The sequence below is a fragment of the Clinocottus analis genome, unplaced genomic scaffold (assembly GCF_023055335.1).
Source record: "Clinocottus analis isolate CAN_PGR_092001 unplaced genomic scaffold, fCliAna1.0.p SCAF_11, whole genome shotgun sequence".
Lineage (NCBI taxonomy): Eukaryota > Metazoa > Chordata > Actinopteri > Perciformes > Cottidae > Clinocottus > Clinocottus analis.
The window spans coordinates 17,652,984-17,673,595 of record NW_027175832.1 but is presented as its reverse complement, the minus strand read 5'-3'; the positions used below and the strand labels follow the sequence as shown (position 1 = coordinate 17,673,595).

At 43.4% G+C, this 20,612-nt stretch overlaps 1 protein-coding gene across 1 annotated transcript in view; it reads left to right on the top strand.

Annotated features, from left to right (window-relative positions):
• The window catches only part of sntg1 (syntrophin, gamma 1), a 31,801-nt gene that overhangs the window by 7,326 nt on the left and 3,863 nt on the right, over positions 1-20,612 (top strand). The window contains exons 2-16 of the mRNA XM_068603915.1: positions 2,886-2,935; positions 4,811-4,945; positions 7,036-7,092; positions 7,283-7,340; positions 7,443-7,486; positions 7,853-7,894; positions 8,213-8,315; positions 8,873-8,955; positions 9,302-9,432; positions 10,556-10,685; positions 15,377-15,415; positions 16,769-16,885; positions 17,992-18,063; positions 18,642-18,794; positions 18,987-19,079. Of these exons, the coding sequence (XP_068460016.1) occupies positions 2,909-2,935; positions 4,811-4,945; positions 7,036-7,092; positions 7,283-7,340; positions 7,443-7,486; positions 7,853-7,894; positions 8,213-8,315; positions 8,873-8,955; positions 9,302-9,432; positions 10,556-10,685; positions 15,377-15,415; positions 16,769-16,885; positions 17,992-18,063; positions 18,642-18,794; positions 18,987-19,079 (1,284 nt within the window). The 5' untranslated portion in view covers positions 2,886-2,908. The remainder of the gene's footprint in view (positions 1-2,885; positions 2,936-4,810; positions 4,946-7,035; positions 7,093-7,282; positions 7,341-7,442; positions 7,487-7,852; positions 7,895-8,212; positions 8,316-8,872; positions 8,956-9,301; positions 9,433-10,555; positions 10,686-15,376; positions 15,416-16,768; positions 16,886-17,991; positions 18,064-18,641; positions 18,795-18,986; positions 19,080-20,612) is intronic.

Sequence of the window (20,612 nt, the reverse complement as noted above, 5' to 3'; positions counted from 1 at the left end):
ATTTTCCAGCCGATCGCGAGAAGACATTAATTTTAAAAGCAGGTTCACGAGGGATGTCGGGATTTCTCTTCATCCGTGACGGAGCGGACTCGTCTCCCGACAGCTCGATGCCGAGAGTGTATCTCTCTGTGATCTTGTGCTTCGTATTGAGTTTCTAAAGTCAATAAAACGTACAGTAAAACTTCAGTGAAACGCGCATACGTTTATAGAAAAACTATATTATCAATCAAAGACTTCCAATGGAGACACTTTCTTTTGGCATTTTTCTCAAGATAGATTGAACTGTATATCAATTATCAATCACATGAACTGTCTGTCAATCAATGAATCAAGTAATCGTTACATTCTATATCAAGTTAATATTATCACTATCATTTCTGTAATGAGCAATGATATTAAATGTACACTAAGCTAAACAAACACCTTCATGAGGGTCGGGTTCATTGAACTGCTCTCCATGAACACAGAATACTGTGTGCACAATATTAGATGACGTTAATGTGTCGACTTTAAGTTCACTTTACTGTTAAAATGAGCAATGTTGACCTTTATAGAGCAGGACTGACATAAATGAAACCTATAATGTGACTTAAAGTGCTAAAACATGCAACCTAAAAATATATTTAGATGTATTTATATCCATAATATTTCTGCATTAAGTATCATCAAGGCTTACTGTCAGGTTTTGACTCCTGGAAACCTTTTGATTTGACCTTTCGAGCACTATACAGATTCTTTTAAAAACTATAATCCAAAGAAACGGACTTTAATCCTTTGTGAATATTGACCTTTCATTTATTGGTCACACTCCATGTTGGCTAATAGTTTCTCCTTCCCTGCTGACACACACATATGTGACTTTCCGGTCAACAAACAGAGAGGGTCGTGTGAAATCAACTGAAAGCATCACTTAAGAGACATCAGTCTCTGTTTCACAAACGGAGAAGGCCGAGGCGGCGACGGAGGCTTTTGCGTTGTGCCGCCTTCCCAAAGTCTCTTGCTTATTAAAGGGTCATACAGTATGGAGAACTCGGTGCTATAAATAGCGCTCAGCCACCTTGATTCAGTTAAATAAGCGCTGAGAGTAAAAGACGGTTGACGACCTCCGCCGTAGAACGACAATCATAGCGGTTCAACGGAAAGGTGGCGTCGGGCCAACAATGCAAACTAACGAGGAGGATCGCTCAAGGCTGTGCTATTGCAGCGTAATAAACCGAGTAATTTGTGCTCGGCATACAAAAATAGAAGAATATGAGTTAATTGCACTCGCATGAAATCCACAGGTTCTTTTTTTTACGAGCGAGGTGTTTGAGAAGATCCTTCGTCGGAGGCTGAAGAAGGAGATTCACGGTTCAGAGTTTGCTTTTGAATCCTCTTTTTGTTGCGCCAGGTGCTTATTTTAGGGGAATAAAAAGCTCGGAGTCGCTTCTGATTCAACAGCCCACATACATTACAGCTATATTGACATCACACTCATCTGTGTTGCCGGCAACTGTAGATTACATTCAGTCACACTCGGCAGCGTTCGATCAACAATATTCAGCTGGTTTTTGAAGCTTTTATTTTCAGGCTTTGATTTCAGGGTTTCTTCTACTTTGTTGTTGAACAGCAGCTCCTCACCTGCGAGACGGTTCAGTATGAGGATTCAATTCAGTGTATTTTGTACAGCCTAAAATGACAAATACAAATTTGCCTCGGTGGGCTTTACAATGTGTACACACAAGACATCCATGTCCCGGGACCTCACATCGGATCAGGATGAACTCCTCTTAATGAAGATAGTACAAAACATTTCACAGGAAGAAAAAAAATCTTCTGGAGAGCAACAGAGCAGGATCCCTCTCCCCGGATGGACGGGAGCAATACATGTCATGTGACCAGAATGAATAATGTAACAGAGTTACAGCACATTCAATGAATATGACAGGCATGATTCGTATAATGAGTAGTATAGGCATGGACCACGATCCAGATAAGAATGACACCTTAACTGCATTCCTCCTCCCGTCACTGCAGCACGGCCACCGATCGTGGAAGCGCGAGTGAAACCCTCGCTAGCCTCGTTTCTGCCACAGCGGGCCGGGGGTGGTGGGGTGGTGGGGGGGGGGAGGAAGAGGTGACAGCGCCGCCCATCCAAAAGCCCTGACAGCCATGATCCGGGGAGGCCCTCTGCCGCGGCGGCTCGGATCGGGGATCAACTCGGCGCTCGATGGCTAGAGCTCACCGTACAAAGCACTGGGGGCCTTTCTACTGAGGTGAGCCTCTGACTCCCTCTGCGGCAGCTTTTATAATTCAAGTGGGAGCCATTTCTGTCCTGCGCTCGCGTCGAGTCAAGTGGCCGTCGCGTCTGATTAAAACTGAGTGGGACTGGTTTGTGTGTACGAGGCGTAACGTTTCTCCTCGGCTGTGTGTCCCTGTGTGTGCAGCAGGTACGTTTAAACATAATGCGTGGCGTGTAATGGTTGTGTCGCTTTAAAAGCACAATAAGTGTCAGGCTGTTGTACTTAAACTGTGGTGTTTTCTCCTGCAGTGGCCCAGTTTGTATCTCTGACAAGGCCTCAGCTGCAGCAACACAGTTCATTTATCGGAGCGCTGGATTCAATATTGAGACATTTATTAGGATACCTGGGTTCTCACCTTTGCTCATGAATTATGCATTAACGCTTAATGGTCTCCAGTATTCTCCCAGAATTGCTCCGTGGGGATTTTTTTTTCCCAGTCGAGTGAGATATTTAGGAGTTATATATGAGAAAGGCAAAACTAAAATGAAAATAGGGGCACCGCTAACAATGCTAGTTTGAATGGGATGTACTTTTTTGCTCTTCGCTGCAGCGAGTTTTTCGCCACGAACTAACTCGATCTCTGTTTTTTTTCCGCCGTTGCAGTATCCCTCACTGCGCAGTAGCACATGGATTTCAAGACTTCAAATGAAGAGGTTAGTGGGATTCAATCAATGTAATATCTTGACAGTAAATTGACTGATTATAGAAACAGCCTTGGCATTTCCAAGTGCCTGAAACAACACCGCTGAAAGCATGCCGGCTCGACGGCACATCAATCTTGAGCCCTGTGCATATGCAGCCCCGCCGCCCTCCTTTAATCCATTCATTGTTGCACCTGCACAAATAACTTAATCAACAAGTACACACATACAATGAAGCAGACCTCTCCAAGAGAAAATCCAATTAGCCGCTGCTCCGTAACGAGTAAAAAGTCATAATCAGCAATGCTCTCTTGATAAAGATCTTCGCCCCGCGAGTTATATCATAACGGATAGCGTACTATTTTTAAGAAAATGCCATTCCTTTTTTAATCTTTCATTTGATTTATCGAGGAAAATTTGTATTAATTTATGTAAAAACATGTATTTTGCTACCACTGTGTTCCGCTCTGTTTTTCTTTTCTTGTTTTCTCTTGCGTTCATAAAGTTCCACTGTACAATTGTTAAAAATCACCATAAACTAAGTAAAAAACAGAAAAGAAAAACGAGATCTACGGTGTCAAATGAAGAAAATTACTGAATGAAGTGTCCGCCGGGAGCAATACTTTTCTATTAATGCTAATAACTTCAAAATTTCAACTTTCTAATACCAGGCCTTCCCATATGTGTCCCTTGGCAATTAGTTGCACTCCTCCCATCCCCCCCTACACTCCTGGGTCAGATAGAGACGTCCTTGTTGCACATCCTGCATTGGAAATACTCATGTGCACAATTTCAGATTAGACTGGATGCTGGAGATAATACTGCAGGGCTGTTTGAAGGGGAGAGTGATAGATGAGCACACAATGGGATCACAGATAAGGCTAATTATGTGCAATGCGAGTGCTTCAGCAGGTCAAACAGCGCTCCTCCACGTGAGACGCGGTCCGATCCGGCTATATACAATTATGGCACTACTGCCCTCATTTTGCTCGGCTAATGACTCTCGCACACGCGTTACTTCAAATAATGTGAATTAATGTGCCCCATCATTTCTTTTCTAACGCTGCAGCCGCAGCCGGAGGCTCATTTCTTCACATTCCTTATTACGGGCGTCAGATAATATGCCGCATGAGCGGACTTTGATTCAAGTTTCAACCCGCGGTGGAGGGACTCTGTCTAAGAATAGCGTCCGTGCAACCGGCTGTCTCGCTAACTGATGAGTGGCGTATTACAGGTGACAAGGACGCTGACACTGGAGTCTTTTTTTTTTTTTCTTTTTCTTTTTCTATTAACAGTCGTGTCAGGTGAAGGTGCTTCTTTTAATTTAGACCTTCTTTTAAGTCAAGGACAGGACAGGCATCGCAATTAGCCGAGGGAGGAGGAGGGGATACGCAGCATGCAAATTTATGCGGATTAGCAGGTTTTTAAATGGATCATTGGAAACAGTTGCTTGTGTGAAGCAGGGAAATTCAAAATGTGGAGGGCGAGCTTGGTTCCAGCCACTTAATTTCACAGGTTCTTAATTTGCCATCATCCTCATCAGCGTAACACGTAGAACGAATTAGATGATATCATTTTTTCCCCTCAGCGTGTATGTATCCGAAGCACACGACTCGTAAAAAGCTGCTTCTGAGAGCGTCAGCTCATTCTTCCCTATATGTTTTATGTAGATATAGAAATGTGTGTTCATTACTCTGAGAAGCTGAATGTGGATATTTTGTTCCAACAAGGGAAGTGGTAAAGATAAAATACCAGACGTCACCAAAGCTCTATATCCTAATTTACACGACCATCCTGCAGCGAGTACTCAACAACATTTCATTTCATGGCCAGTTAACTTAGTCACAGAGGGATGATGAATGATTTTATCTTTCTGACTCTTCGCAGACAAAGACTGGGATTTATTTGATGCAAGAAGGTAATGAGGATCCGTTTAATATTCGACTGCACTTGGCCAAAGATATTCTGACCATTCAAGAACAAGATGTCATCTGTGTGTCGGGAGAGCCTTTTTATTCAAGCGTAAGTAACCAAGCCTGTCTCATAATCACTAAACGCCGCTGTGCCACGCTCCACATGCTCATCTAACGAAACTGGAAGCGGCCTCTGTCTGTCTCTGTGTCGCTTCTTTGATTTCTCTCAACAACCGTTCATCCGATTGACTTCACACTTGGCGTGGATTGCTCAGCACCCAAGAAAGTGGAGCGTCGACTGTGAGCCCTCGAGATCTTTGGGACATATTTGTTAACTGTGTGTTATGTAAGCGACACACACACACTGCGTAGTGCACTCAGCGGGCAGCCCCTATTAACTGTTACACCGCCTAACGGCATGCTGGGCACAGCTTGAGCTATATCCTCAAATGGGGCGATGGATACAACTAAAACAAAAAAAAAACATCTTTCACGCAGGAAACCACTGTTTTGTGACACATGCAACTAACTTGTTGTGTTGCCTGAATCCAAACTAAGTTGTTACCTGCGAAGGATTGCTTATTTTCAAAAGATATCGTACAATCCGTTGCGTGAGGATACGTTACGACAGTACATTCAAGAACAGATGATAAGAGAGAGCGCAGAAAGCTCCAGAAAGCTAAAATGACTGTGTGAGCTTTTTGCACCAAAATTATGTTGCGTATCCTCTGACCGCTAGCGGTTCTTAAGAAAGCTGCAATCATGCAATACCGGCTGATCAATAACGCGTGTGTGCCGCACAATACGTGAATGTTACAGCACAAATATACGGAGAGCACCCTGAGTGTCTGCGCTCGTAACACATCTGCATCAGTTCATCTATTCCTCATGAATCAATTGTAGCTATGTAATAGTGATTAACCTGCTGGATCATGTGACCTAATAATTAAGCCGCAATTGTCATCCCCGTCTGACAACTTTTTTATTCACATTAATAATTTGACTCCACTGAGGCCCGAGTCCATTAGCTCACTCAAAAGGGAATTATTCATTCAGTGATGTTGCTGCGTGAACCCTCAAAGATAAATAGAGGAAGCGCCTGTGTCCTCTGAAACATGGTGACTAATTATCGTAAAGCGAGAGGATATGTTCCAGTAGCGCCGCATTAGCATATCAGGTACTCCAAGTGAAGACTTTCTTAGCCTCGGTGACCAATTTACACTTCTACATTTCAAAGAAAGTGCTGACTTTCTGCACACTGTCGGGTCTAAATATGTAGAGTCAGACATCAACTTGCTAATATGATATTCTCGAGCCACGGGCCGCAACAATCACGAGAAGAAGGAGTTAAGCCACAAATACCTGCGTCAATTACAGTCAATGTTTGTAAGAAACAAACATCGCTGATATGAGACAAACAATTTCTCTGCGGATCCACAGACTTAAATAGAAAATCGGCAACATGAATTCTCTTTATTGAATGAGGGAAGTTTAAATAGAGACGGGGATTGGACAACAACCTGTCCACATCTCACGTCCGGACTTATAAATAAGTCTTGATATGTTGTTATTGTTTTAGGTTTTTCAGAGTTTGTTGTGCTTGTTGAAGCCCGTGGCTCAAAAATAAAGCTCTTTGTTCTTCCATCTTGGGAATTCGCTGCCTGGAAAAAAGACTGCAGTAAGACAGAAATATTGCATTTTCAATAAACTTGGTGCGGACAATAAAGAAAAGAATCTGACTTTATCGTTGACATTTTACATTAACCCACCGCTTCTTTGTCAAAACGTACATGTCGGCTTGGATATCTCTGTGTGTGCACTGCATTGCTCTGGATGGGCTTTCTGTCGAAAATATCATTATATTGCAGATATATGTAAAGAAAAAGCACACAATCTTTGTTAAAATCAACTGTGTGTAATAATGAATGTCCGTGAATGTTGCTTAATAACCCAAACAAACAAGGAAAATACAACATTATAATATTGCATTATCACTGCCTCCTATGTATAAGTATTATTGAAAAATCCCGCTACTGTTTTATGGACCTCGCAAAAACAAATAAAGATATATCACTTATTTCTTTAGTGTTTCATCTCTCCCCATTAGATTTAACGTTGATTACATTTGAGTTCTGCCGCTCGCCTCCTCTCGGGTTCAGCGTCGGTCTGAACTCATTCCTCTGACTGAATCTCTTCCAGGAAAGGACTGTAACGATCAGGAGGCAGACAATCGGAGGGTTCGGCCTGAGCATCAAGGTAATTTAGATCCCATCTGATTAGGCTGCCCGTCCCAACCGCTTTAAATTAAGTCCGAACAAGTGTTATTGATCATCTTCTTGTCAAACTGAAATAACCGTGCGCTCGCTGAGGGACTTCGCTGAAAATTGAGTTGCTTTCGAGTGTTTGTGGTTCTCTTGTAATTCCATGTAATTGTCTTCCTCCTCAGGGTGGAGCGGAGCATAACATCCCTGTTGTAATATCAAAGATATCAAAAGAGCAAAAAGGTATATTGTTGTTTTTGGTGAAAACTATTTACAGCTCCATCCATTTCCTTCTCCCAGTTACTTTTTTATGAAAGTGATTTATATTTTCTTTCCCACTTCCAGCTGAGCTCTCCGGGCTGCTTTTCATCGGAGACGGCATCCTTCAGGTAAAATGTCAACGCTCTTGTTTACACACCTCGTCCTCCTCTGCTCAATAACACACACTGTATGTTTTAATAATTCATGTGCCACATGTGCACACAACTGCGTCCCCTGAATGTCACATCCCAAATCTTTCATTTGTTACATGTAATCACCCACAACAACAAAAACGCAGCCGAATCATTTCCAGACCCGGCCGCTCTGCATTGGCGCCGGCTGTGGATGAGACTTTCTTGTTTACAGCTTTTTTTTCGGGGCGCAGATGCCATAACAGTTATTGTGCTTTCCTCGTTAATCATTTTGAAGTTGGAGTTACAGTGATGTGGTGCCAGCAGTATTATTTAGGGTAACCCTGTTCCTGTTGTTTCCAGATAAACGGAATAAACGTTAGAAGTTATCGCCACGAGGAAGTGGTAAGCTGTCATCTCGTATCTCATATTTTGCAACGGCACGCCGCTGCGACCGCTTATCTTGTCTCGCTTAAGGATTTCTATCTTTTTGACATGTAAAGCCAATTGTTTCTGTTTCATGCTTCTTTTTTTTTGTTGGAAATGTAACTGCGAGAAAATATGTGTGTGAGTCTGTGTAAATCTCTTATCTTGGCTTCCCGCTCTTAGAGAGGCGTTAGCGCTACATGTTTCATTACAGCAAGGCAATCGGCAGAAAAAGCTCGCAGTTTACAGCTTCTGCAACAAAAAAAAAAAGATACCCTGACGTTTTTTACTTTCCAGGTCCAGGTTTTGAGAAATGCCGGCGAAGAAGTGACTCTCAATGTCTCGTTCCTGAAGAAGACTCCAGCCTTTCTGAAACTGCCCCTGTGCGAAGACTGCACATGTGAGAAACCTCTACACTCTTTAATTAAAGTATTGCCCTTTAATTACCGTCACCGCACTGCAAAAATAATTAACCAAAGAGTATTTATAGCTGGTATTCATTTCTGTCTAGAATCGGTTGTCCTGGTGACAATAAACTGTAATGAGGAGCCACTTTGGGAAAAAGGAAAACATGAATTCACTTGTTTCACTCCGCTGTAGACATTGAGCGAGACGCAGACTAAACTGAAAGAATTGACGTTGCCCATTGTGGTGCAATCGATTGCTCCTGCGAGGGAACGCGTCGTCGCTCGTCATCAGACATGAGCGCTCTCGTGCGGTCCTCTGGTACGCGTGTGGAGGCCAGGTGCAGCGGCCATCCAACCAGACTGATGAATACAAATTGGCACCGAGCCGGCGCCCACGCTGGAGGAGAACAGAGCGGCGCACTTTAGTTGCAGTTGGAAACCATGAAATCAATGTTTGGTGTTTCTCTGAGTTTGAAGGGTGTATTTGCTTTATGTGTGTGTGTGTGTGTGTGTGTGTGTGTGTGTGTGTGTGTCCCTGCTGTACATTCAGGCATCCCCAGCGACCAGAGCAGTGGGACCTCCTCGCCTCTGTGCGATAGCGGCCTGCACTTAAACTACCATCCCAACAACACGGTACTTTTTCTCCTCCTCATTAGCTTCCTCTTTGACTGACTGATTCCATAGCTGTCCCCTTCTGTAACCACGCAGCGGCGAGCCCGGTGCCAGAAAGTTGTTTCCATGCGACTGTCGCTGCTCGCTGATAACCGGGAAGCTCTATCTTTATCCTTTTGGAGGATGGGTGAATCAGCTTTCCTCTGCAGCTCGCCGGGCCTGCCTGTGCACGCGCGAGCAGCAGCAGCAGCAGCGGCGACAACAGCAGCGACAACAGCAGCGGGACTCTTGTATTGTCGATTGTCTGAAATGTGCGAGGGACGAGGGAACGAGCGGCTCCTCTAAATTGCGATTCGCACTCCTGCAGGACACGCTGTCCTGCTCGTCCTGGCCCACGTCCCAGGGGATTCGCTGGGAGAAGAGATGGGTGGACCTGCGACTTCTTCCGCTGCTTCACTCACGCCTGTCGCAGTACAATCCGGGCTCTGACGTCTGCAGGTGAGCCGCGGGACTTCATCTCGAGGGGTCGGTGGTGTCCGCTCTCACTCGCAGAGCTGGCATCTCGCTGCGAGGCTCCACAGGCCGGCAGGGCTACTCCTACTCGTTAAACGCTTTTCTGCTTCCTTTTTTTTAATGGAGCAGACTGCCATCCTCCATCTGGAAAAATATATATTTTCTCCCATTTAGTCTTAGCCCTCTAAACACAATTAGATAAGCAAAATGTGGTGTTGCAGTAGGACAGATACTGAATAGTGGAGGCTTGACTTAATAAGCCATTTGGCTGTCAATAAATACATTTTAATTTTGCTACACTGTGGATGATAGAAACGGCAATCTTGTGGATTGCCTCTCAATGGACGTGTGGCTTGGCATGTTTCATTCAATTAACTAAAAATTGCATGGGTATTATGCATTTTTGGATTGATTAGACATGCAGTTGGCAATGGGTTCACTTTATTTTTGGACAAAATGAAGATCAACTTAACATCCTTTAGCACATCGGACTTAAAACATATCGTGAAACATGCTAGCTTTATTGTCTTTCTACCTATACTCTGCTTTTGAGAATGTGTTAATACGTTAAAAGCAGCTACAATCAATATTTCTATGAACAAAATGTGAAAAGGGGTCGCTCAAAAGAACTACTAAATGCTATGAGTCGTTACCAGACAGCCGTTAGCGGCTAGCTGGTGAACGTCGTGGAAAAGCCACATTGTTCACACCGAAAACGGAGCAAAAAGAGAGTTAATATTTGACTTGCATTTGCCGACGAGTTCGCTGTGTCACCCTAAAAAGGGTAATATGTCAGTGTTGTGTTCACACGACTTGCCTCCATTGCCCCCAAGTGGCCAAAACAATATAAATATGTTTTTCTTCCTGAGATGTCAGATGAAAAGTGTTACGTGTGATTGTTACATGCTGGGATGAAATGAAACGTAATAAGTGCTTCAAAACCACCCAAAAAGTCAAGTTAAGAAAAAGAGCATGTAAGTTTCTCATCCCCTACTGACACAAATGGAAAGTAATCGCTTCCTCGTACTAAATCCAGAAGAGGACATTTCCGATCGATAACCCTAATCCTAACCCGATAATCTTCAATTCCTCTCTTCGTTCTTTACAGGAAAAACTCCTTCCAGGTCATAGCTGTGGACGGAGTCTGCAGCGGAGTGATCCAGTTCCCCACGGCGGAGGACTGCTTGGACTGGCTTCAGGCGTTGGCCAGCAACATCTCCTGTCTCACCAAGCACAATGTGCGTATGAAATAATGACACCTGTTCGCTCTGCCGCCTCTCATTGATGCAGAAGAGTCCCGTTGTAAATGTCACAGCATTACGTGGACGCATGCTAATGTCCTTTCACTCTGTGAGCAAAGTCCACACTTATTCCTGCGAGCCCCGGGTCACAATAGCAGCCGTTGCGCCGCGCTTCCCTCGCTCCCTCCCGTCAAACCTGTGCACTTATTATCTATAATTCAACGTCATACGTCCGACAAATAACGATGGCAGGATTCAGCGAGAAACAAAGAAATACAACAACAGTGTGTTTCTCTTGTTGTGAGTATGTTTTGTCGAGGGGGGGGGGGGGAAACAACAACACAAAGCGTGTTTCCAGATGGGTGATGCTGCTCAGATGGGAGGGAGGTCAAACACAAACAGTGCTAACAGGCTCCATCATGTGCGGTGACTCATACCAAACCTTGAGCGCGAGCATATTTCCAATCATCATCGTATGAGTTAAATGTTTTAGAGAGTCTAGCGAGCCGCCGTCCACGAACATATGTAACCAGTCAGCGCCGTGTTGGCTCTCCACATGACGGCGAAAGGCGGCGTGGAGTGAAAACCAGCGATTTGTGCGATTTGTGTGTCCGCTGGTGAGGCTTTGTGTGAGAGCGAGAGTCTCCAGAGAATAATGGAGGCCTGGTTAATTGGAGTGGATGAAGTGAGGGACACACTGAGCATTACGCTGATCACTCACTGCCAGAGCGGCCTCAACAATGGAGAGTGCATTTCTCATTCCCCACAGCCTTCGCTTTTACCGAGGCGTGTGCGTGAGCAACAGCAACCGAGACGGATGTCGGACGTAAAGATTTCCAGCGGGAGAAAACAGATGTCTGATTGAAAAAAAGACATTTGGATTTTGATACCGCTGCACCAGCTGATGATGTCGATTTATTAATAAGCGTCAGTGTTTCTCAGATGCTGCATTACTTTTAAAGAAGGAGATGGGTTATCGTCACTTGGTGGTGTGATGTTGACCAGGTCTACTGTGGGGCGCGACCCTCTAGTGGGGCGCGGAGGTATTACAGGTGGGGCGTGACAAAAAAAAAGTTTGAGAACCACTGGGTTAGAGAGTCGGCATGCTTTCATCTGCTTACTAGCACTAAACACAAAGCACTGAGGCTGGTGAGAAGTCATGAACCAGAGTATCAGTTAAAGAGAAGATTTTTGTCCCGAGAAGTAAAAGAAAGGATCACCAAACAAACAGATATAAGGAGAACTTTTCCTCTCTCCTTTAACTAAATTGGGTCACAGTAATGACACTATTTCATATGTTCTACTCCCATTTTAAGGGTTTACATTGTGTGACACTTTTTTGTCATATAATGCGTCTTTTGGTTTTTTATGTGATGTATTTGTATGCTTTTTGTTCACTGCTGCATAAGCAATTGCCCTTTTGGGACAGATAAAGTCATTTTATTGAGACATTTATTGGACGAGGATCAGAAACAGACGACTCCCACAAAGACCTTAAAAAAAAATAGAGGAAACTTGAGAATACGTCGGGGGCTTGTTTTATCAAGTGTTCACCTGTTTCTCAGTCAAAACAAATATTCATAGACATATTGTCTTTGTTTGTGAATCGAATAATTGGGCACCACTTGTTAAATAGGAAACCTCACAAACGGGACGTACAAATGCTACAAAAACAGCACAAACACTTAAAAACATCTGAACACCGGGGACATAATTAAGAGTAGGGTCATGCTTTGCTTGCAGAGCAGCGTCAGTCTTTCTTTGATAGCTGTCATAAAATTTAACTGAGCTGTTTGTAGTAAAATACTTCACCGTTTGTCTTGAACAAATAAATCCCGTCGTTAAATCTGCACAGAAAGGTGCATCAATATTCTAGCACTAGCATAGCAATGTGGGGTATGTATGGAATGTCATTTCAATTAAAAAGTGTCCATGGGGCATTTTAGGAACATGCTTTTTTCAATCTCAATGTTTTTTTAAATGTACTAGCGGGTTAGGTTTTGAGAAATTGCCGACCACATTCTTCGCCTTTGGCATCTAAAAGTAGTGACCCCCAAATAAATACATGCTGAATATTTGTTAAAGTAGTAACCAGATGAACCAACAACCAAAAGGGGAATGTGAAGTCTCTTTGCATCATTGAGCTGCACAGAAAATTATACTGCAAAGCATGTACAACACACACATGTACATGTCATCATTATTAAGCTGCACAGTATCTTAATTACTCAGAATATAAGGGGACTAAAACACACTTTTTGTTTCAGCCATCTCAAGCCGAGGGGAAGTCAGTGTGGAGCCGAAATATGAGTTGTGTATGATAAAAATAAATTATGATTATGACATTGTAGGAGGAGGCGCATCTTTGTCACAATAACTGCAGCTGTCACATTGATGTCGTAAAGTACACAATATCCTTGAAGTTTAGTGGATTCGAAAGTCAAGTACCAGCACCTGAAATGCTTTATAGGAGGGTCGACTAGCCACACATGTACTCAAGTAAAAGTACTTTTCCTAATGTGGATATGAGTGGAATTATTTCCACCACAGATGGTCTTCCTCAGGTGAAGACGTGAACACACACACACACCTCTATGTATTTGGGATTAAACGACTCATCCTCGCCTCCTGATTGAATCTCTCAAGCGTGATCTCAAAATAGTACGTTCATATCATACTCTGAGTACACCAATTGGTAAAGTATATTTTTTCTTCACGTGCCACACTTGATCCGGCAAATAAATCACCAGATCATGCGCATAATGAACCGCGTCTATTAAGTCCCAGTTCCATCACAGACGGCCACAGAGCACATCCATTACATTAGAGGCCAAATCGGTCTCTTATCTTTCTGAAAATGTCGCTTATCGGATGGCTCATTTGGGCCAATTAGGACGTGATGCCGTGATGTTTCATCATTAATTACGTGTTGAACACGCCGGGTTCACTGTGACCCGAGGAAGAGCGTCGGGGGTTGAAACGTAGACGTCATGTCCGCATGAGATGAAATCGCTTTGTGTCCGTGTGCATACAACATCTGCTCCCTCTGCTGACGCCGTGGCTTCAGCCGTTAAACGGAGGGTCGAGGTGGCTGCGGTAGCTTTTAGGAGCGGCAGCAGACCTGGGACCAGCTTGCAGGGGACAGGCGAAGACGCATCATGAATGCACGATAGAGAACAGTAAAATGCATCCAAATGGGACATTAAAAGTAATGAATATGCTGCATTAGAACGACTTTAACCCCTCCCAGACTGAATCAAAGCTTTTATGAACCAAAAAAAGGGCCCAAACTGCTCTATTTGGATGTATTGAACACCATAAGTAGTATACAAGTGAAACATATTGCTTGGTTCATGAAAAAATTCAACTGTGCGCAAATGCAAATCTTGGAGACCCCGGCTGAATCTCTAACTTTGTTCTGCTTCACTTTATCAAAGTCAAGCTTTGCAGAGAGAAGTGTTCACACACTGTGTTACGATTTGTGTGTCCAGCTGCATCATTTCAAAGAAATAATCATCCTAAAAGTGTTTTTTTTTCTAGGCGGACTTTAAACCTTTTCATTTTTTTCTGTGTCATCGTTATTTAATCTTAACCAGTAACATATAAACTGATATTTACACATCTGAACAGAATCTCACATGTGTACCTTTTGTTATAACACCCAAATTATTCCAATAGCCCTCGTGGTTGCAGAGATGCACCCTTGTTAGTTTGGGTATGCACATTTTCGAGGAAAGGGTCTAAAAAGAGGTTGTTGTTCTATTGGTTAAAAAGTTATTTCAGTACATGTAATGGAGTATTCCTTCATAACTTCAGGGGTACTTTTCACCCTGGTTAAAGTTCTCCTGCATGTATTTTTTGGACTGACTGCGAGTTGCCTGATTTGTTGTATAACTTAAAGAACCGGACGCCGCAGCCTTTTCCCCTGTTTGTGTCAGCGGCGGTGAGACCGGCTGTCACTGTGAGCGGTCACAACAAACCAAGCGGCTGAATCCGAACAAACACATGGTCCCTGCCTTCAAATATAAAAAAGAAAACCCGGCTCCCACCGTGACAGTTATCCTGGCTGCTTTTGTTTCAGTTCCTCCACTGAAGAATAACAAAAACCTCAACCCAAACATTTCAAACCAAGCCGCTGTGCCTCTATAGGCGGACGGGTTCAGGTCTGGACGGCTTAATCTGGTGTTCTGCCGCTCAGAAAGAGTTATATTGATAGAATAGTTTAGAACAGTATTGGATTAGGGGCGAGTGATACCTGTGATCTGAGCAGAATGTTTTAATTTAAAGCCTGAGTGCTTTCTCGGTAGTTCCCCCGCTCTTATTATCACACACAGAATGGATTTTTTTTTTTTTTAAATGGATTTTTCTTTTAATTTTTTTATTTAATTCTTTTTTTTTTTCTTTTAGGAAGAGCCTCGGGGCCCTCGTGGAAATTTACTATCTATTTCATTTTGTAATTTGCATGCATTGACTAAATGAAGTAGCTCTAACAGTATTCATGCGGCGCTGTGGTTAGCATGTTAGCTCTAGAGTGTGCGAGGACACACTTTATTTGTTCTGAGACACATTGTCGATCGCGAGTCCCGGCGGCGTCCCGCAACGACTTGATATTCTGTCAGCGAGTGTTGTCTGATTGTTGGCAGAAGATTTCTTAATGAGTTATTGATGTTCTTGTTCAATTCTAACAGGTAAAGAAGATTAACCGAAATTTTCCAGTTAACCAGCAGGTAAGGTCTTCTCTTGTTCAGATTATCTTTGTGCTCCGGCCCCGACTTTAATTTGTGCGTTTCATCCTCATCTCGTAACATCACAAGTGAATCTAACCAGGTCAGCCAGTCACAGCGAGGGCACGATACAATCTTACCAAGTATTGCAACAGGAGGAGAACGTTTGCGTCATTCAAACACTTCCACGTGAGAAATGATCCGAATGAGCCTTCAGTCAGCTGACTTCCAGCGCCGTCAACACGGGGAAGCCAATGCTCCTTTGTTTTGTGACGCATGTTGTGCCGCAAACACAAAACAATCATGTGAATTCACTTGACAGTTGTTTTTAAGACAGAAAGCCGCGTGAGACGCGACCACTTGTCCCGAATCTTTCACTCGCGTCGTGTCTCCATCAGCGGAAAGCAAGCAATCATTTGACTTTGGTTTAGCAATCACCCCGAATCGAATGAGCACTGATGTTGAGATGCTCTTGTTCTTTTTAAATCACGCCTCTGAACATTGGCTTTACTTTATTTCTCTTTATCTTCCCATCTGTGTTGTCCTGAATACTTAACTTCAGGTTTTTATTTCATGTGGGACGATAATAAATACTGTGACAGCTGCTGTTCATACTCTTAACACGTCTGCAGTGCGTCTGTGTGTGTTAGACGGCTGTGGGAAATGTTACAAGAGGGATAATAGTGGATTTTTCTCTGATTTTTGTATCTTGATTTGTCAGATATTTAATCTCCCGGATAAAAACAAAAAATAAGAGCACCTGAATGGTAATCTTTTAAGCCCCTGATAACTTTGTTTCACAAGTAGTTCTCAATTTAGTTGAATATTCATGACTTAATAAGCATTCAAGTTCACATTTGGAAAGAAAAAAAACATTTTCATGATTTTTTAAGAGTTTAATACTCATAACCTCTGTGAATGTGGTTTGATCCTTTTGCTGAATAAGCAAACTCAATGTATCCAAATATTGTATATTTTATGTTTTAACCTTTTATCCAACTGAGCACCATGAAGCAACGAAAGCATGGGGTGGTCGATACATGGAAACGTTAGTTAAGTGAATTAGTTCATCTCATAAGTGCTGAAACAAAAGACATTTTTAATGTTGAATAAAAAAAATGACATTGTGTAAATCCTTTGCACCAATGAGATGCTTCAAACTGTCGCACAGCCTCTTCAGCATCCTCTGAGAAGAGTCTTCACCATCAGATCATGCATTTTATTCAGCATTGATCCTATTAATGCAGTATTGACACTGAAAAACAAGCCTATTATCAGTATTGATGCTTTTAGTAGAGACCCAGAGGAGATAAGTGTGATATTGTGCCATAAAGCTACATTATCATCTCCCTCTAGATCATCTACATGGGCTGGGTCGACGAGAAGGAGCAGGACTCCGTTCAGGACCGAATGTATTCACCAAAGTTCCTCGCTTTGCGCGGCTCCTCCCTCTTCAAGTTTTCAGCGCCTCCTGTAAGTCGTCACTTGATCCTCATTTGTCTTGCCTAACTTCCTCTTTCAACCATCAGAAGGCAGTGTTTGAATCCAACGTCGCTCAACTCCGCGGGAGATTTTTCACATCGCGTTAATGTATTGTTGAAGGAGAACATGTTTTCCTGTTGGGGAAGAAAAGAAGGAAGCGGCTTCACTCATCGTCCTTTGTGCTGCATTGATCTTCCTCTTGATTGATGATGATCATTAAATCTGTTTACATTCTGCCAGCCACTTAAGTGATTATGACAAGAAGGATAAGTTGTTGATGGTGCTGGAGATGAGAAAAGATTGATAGGAAACTGGAATTGCCTGCTCAACTTGAATTTGCTCAGATAAATGGGATATGCTAATGTGAGTGGATGGTGTAATCTAGAAGCTTGTTCGCACGATGCGAGAAGCTCGAGAAGCCACGTGAGAAGCTTCTTCATCACTAAAGACGAGTTACCTCCGAGTTTGAGGAATATTTCCCCTCAAAATGGCGGGATGACGGCTCCGTAGTCAACGGTGAGGCCCATCAATAATCGACCCCAGGAAACCCCGCCCCCCCCGAGTTTACCGAGGCGCCTGGCAGGTTGACGGATCGGTCTGGTTTCCGCCCAGTTGGGCAACTTTTGATTGAGTCGAGATGGGGGAAAACAGCGGCGCAGGTAGAGAGGATATCGCTCAAGATAAGGCGGGGTTAAAATATTGTGAAAACATTATTACGGAGCCCTTTGACCTGTTGAGCCTATTTCATTACAGGTCATAAGGTACAAATAAACAAAAAGACATGCTATAAATCCCCCTTACCCATCAAAAAAAAACATGTTAGGTATCAAATTACTTACTATTGTAGCCCTGATGTTTAATTTGATAGCTCGCATGTTTTTGGGAGGATTTATAATGTGTTTTTTCTTGAGTTGTACCTTGTGACCTGATATAAATATACTGTAAACTGTCAGATAGAGACCTTGACATGTCTCCACTAGGGCGTTGGGGTTAAATTGTAATTTAAAAAAAATGTTCCCATCAGTTTTACTTTCTTTCCCTTTATTTTTTTTAAATAGAGCCCTTCTTCTAATCAAAATGTGTGTGACGTGTTTCAGGTGACCACATGGGACTGGACCAGAGCAGAGAAAAGCTTCACTCTGTACGAAATCATGTGCAAGATTTTAAAGGTAAGGCGGTTCAGTTTCATTTCTTGATCATTCAAGAGAAGCAACCCCCCTTTGCACTGGATACGCTGACAGACTATAAAGTGGAAAACTGAGTAATGCACTTATATAACCCTCCAATTTATTTGCATGTCTTCTAATCCCACAGACGCTCAAGGTTCAGATTTCATTCTTCATCCTCTGCAGGTTGGAGGTCACTCTGAATTTCATTGTGCGAATTTATCTGCAATTTATCGTCTCAAAACTCCGGATGGCAAATTTGATTTGCGTGTTAAATCAGATAGACGTTCACCTACCGCCGCAGCCGTTACCCGACGCTATTTAGGTGACATAAAGTTCGAAAAAGATCCATTATGGTAAAACATGGCGCTCTTCAGCGTGCATGTGATATACATTACTTTGGCCCTAAGTGTCGCTTATGTGGAGTGAATATAATTCAAGTGCTTTTCAAAGCCGCCGTCGGAGTAAATAAACCTCCGTTCAGCTTCGGGAGACTGCATTGCTGTTGCATTTGTCTCATCTCCACGTCGCTCTGCCCATCTGTACCTGATCAGCCTGGCAGCCGTACTGTCTTGTCTTAGGATAACGACCTTCTAGACAAGAGGAAGCACTGCTTCAGCGTCCAGACGGAGAGCGGGGAGGACATGTTCTTCAGCGTGGAGCTGGAGTGCGAGCTGCTGATCTGGGAAAAGGCTTTTCAGATGGCCACGTTCCTGGAGGTGGAGAGGATACAGGTCTGCACCCCAACAGTAGGCAGCGTGACGGGAATTGTGATGATGAGTTTAATCGTGCGCGCGGTTCCAGCCCGGTCGTTACAACACACAGATTGACTACGCTCATATGACATATTTTTTGGGAATGAAAATAAAGGCTTTTGTGCCGCCGTGCAGCTCTTTTGGGTAACATCTTGTTCTCCTACTCTGTAGTGTAAAACGTATGCCTGTATCATGGAGAGCCACCTTATGGGACTGACGGTGGACTTCAGCATGGGCTTCGTGTGCTTTGATGCAGCTTCAAAGGTGAGTGCGAGACTTTATCATCAATAAAAATACAGAAGAGAGAGTCTTTCGGTGGGAGATTTCCGGCAACTGTACTGTACACACAGCGGGATGAAACTAATCACGATGCCGCAGCCTCCCTCTCTCTCTCTCTCTCTCTTTTTTTTAGCGCTACTAACTTATTCTGCACTGTGAGCATTTCGGGATGTATGAGCACATTTGTTTCGACGGCTGGTTCCTCACCCCGGCTCAAACCTCTCACTCCCTCCCGCACTTCATTTTGGCCTTTCCCCAGGTCGGAGAGCTGTGCCGACTACACGCCGCTGGTGCACATTATGTGGATGAGCAGGACGCGAGCGCTGCCATATTGTTGTAGAAGATTTTGGCCCCGTTCTTGCAATGTGAAGCAACAGTATCCCCCCCCCCCCCCCCCGTCTCCTCCAAGGACAAGAGAAATGTTGCCAGCGTATTGTTTACAGAGAGAAACGCACAAAACACAATCCATATGTAAACTCCAATTGCAGACAAAACACCGGGTGGGATTACTTTGTAATTAAAAGCTGCTGTTGGCAAACTTCAAGAAGCATGTTTGAATTGGGTTCAATCAGAAATGGCGTGGAGACAACTCTGTTTGACAAGTGGAAATGTATCTGCTGGCTCCGGACCCAGTGAGATATTTCACCGTTGGTTTATCTCAGTTTAGTTTTTTTTGTTAATCAAAAGCGGCAACATTACTTTATAAGGCGCAACATAAGAAGAAAATACATATATAACAAGGATGACAGTGTTACCAGACATGTATTTTTGATATTTAAAAGCGTAAAGCGCAGCTCTGAGTTGGAGCTTGCCGGCTGACTGTGGTCTTTCTGCGTTAAGTTTGCATGCTCTTCGTCTCATGCGTGTGATTTCCTCTGACAGTCCGAAAGACATGTGGGCTAATTTACTGCTGCCGGCGGAGATTGGCGTCGTGTCCGGAGTCAAGACCTCTCGAAGGAAGTCTCTCGCTCACCCGAGACCCAGATGATGGTTAAATGCATAAAGCTCTGACTGTGGCACAGTCTATGAATAAATCAACACATTAGATGAAAAGCACAATATTTGTACATATCTCAAGATTTTTTTTCCCTCAAAGTCAGAACGAAGCTGAGTAGAGACTCAAAGGTCTGGGCCACCGGAGACTTTAGAGGGAGCTGCTGCACAAACCAAGAGAGGGAAACGACAAGCAAACGGGTGCTTTTAACAATTAACTGCATCAGAAAGGTCAAGACAAGTAATCCAGCTATCATGTGCAGGTCCTATAAATCCTTTTTTTTTAATCTACATGACACAAATGATGGCAGAAATTGCTGATAATCCCATGCTGTAAACTGCATTATCACTTCCATGGGAGCAGTGTTCAGATCGTTGAAAAGAATACATCAGTACTGTGTCCTGGAAAATCCTGTGGACGTTATTTCAGCAGTCTTCCTTGAGCTGCGAATAGAGAAGAAACAAAAAATCCTGCACAAACTACCATTTGAACGTTGCTTATGATCCGGCATGAGTAGATGAGCC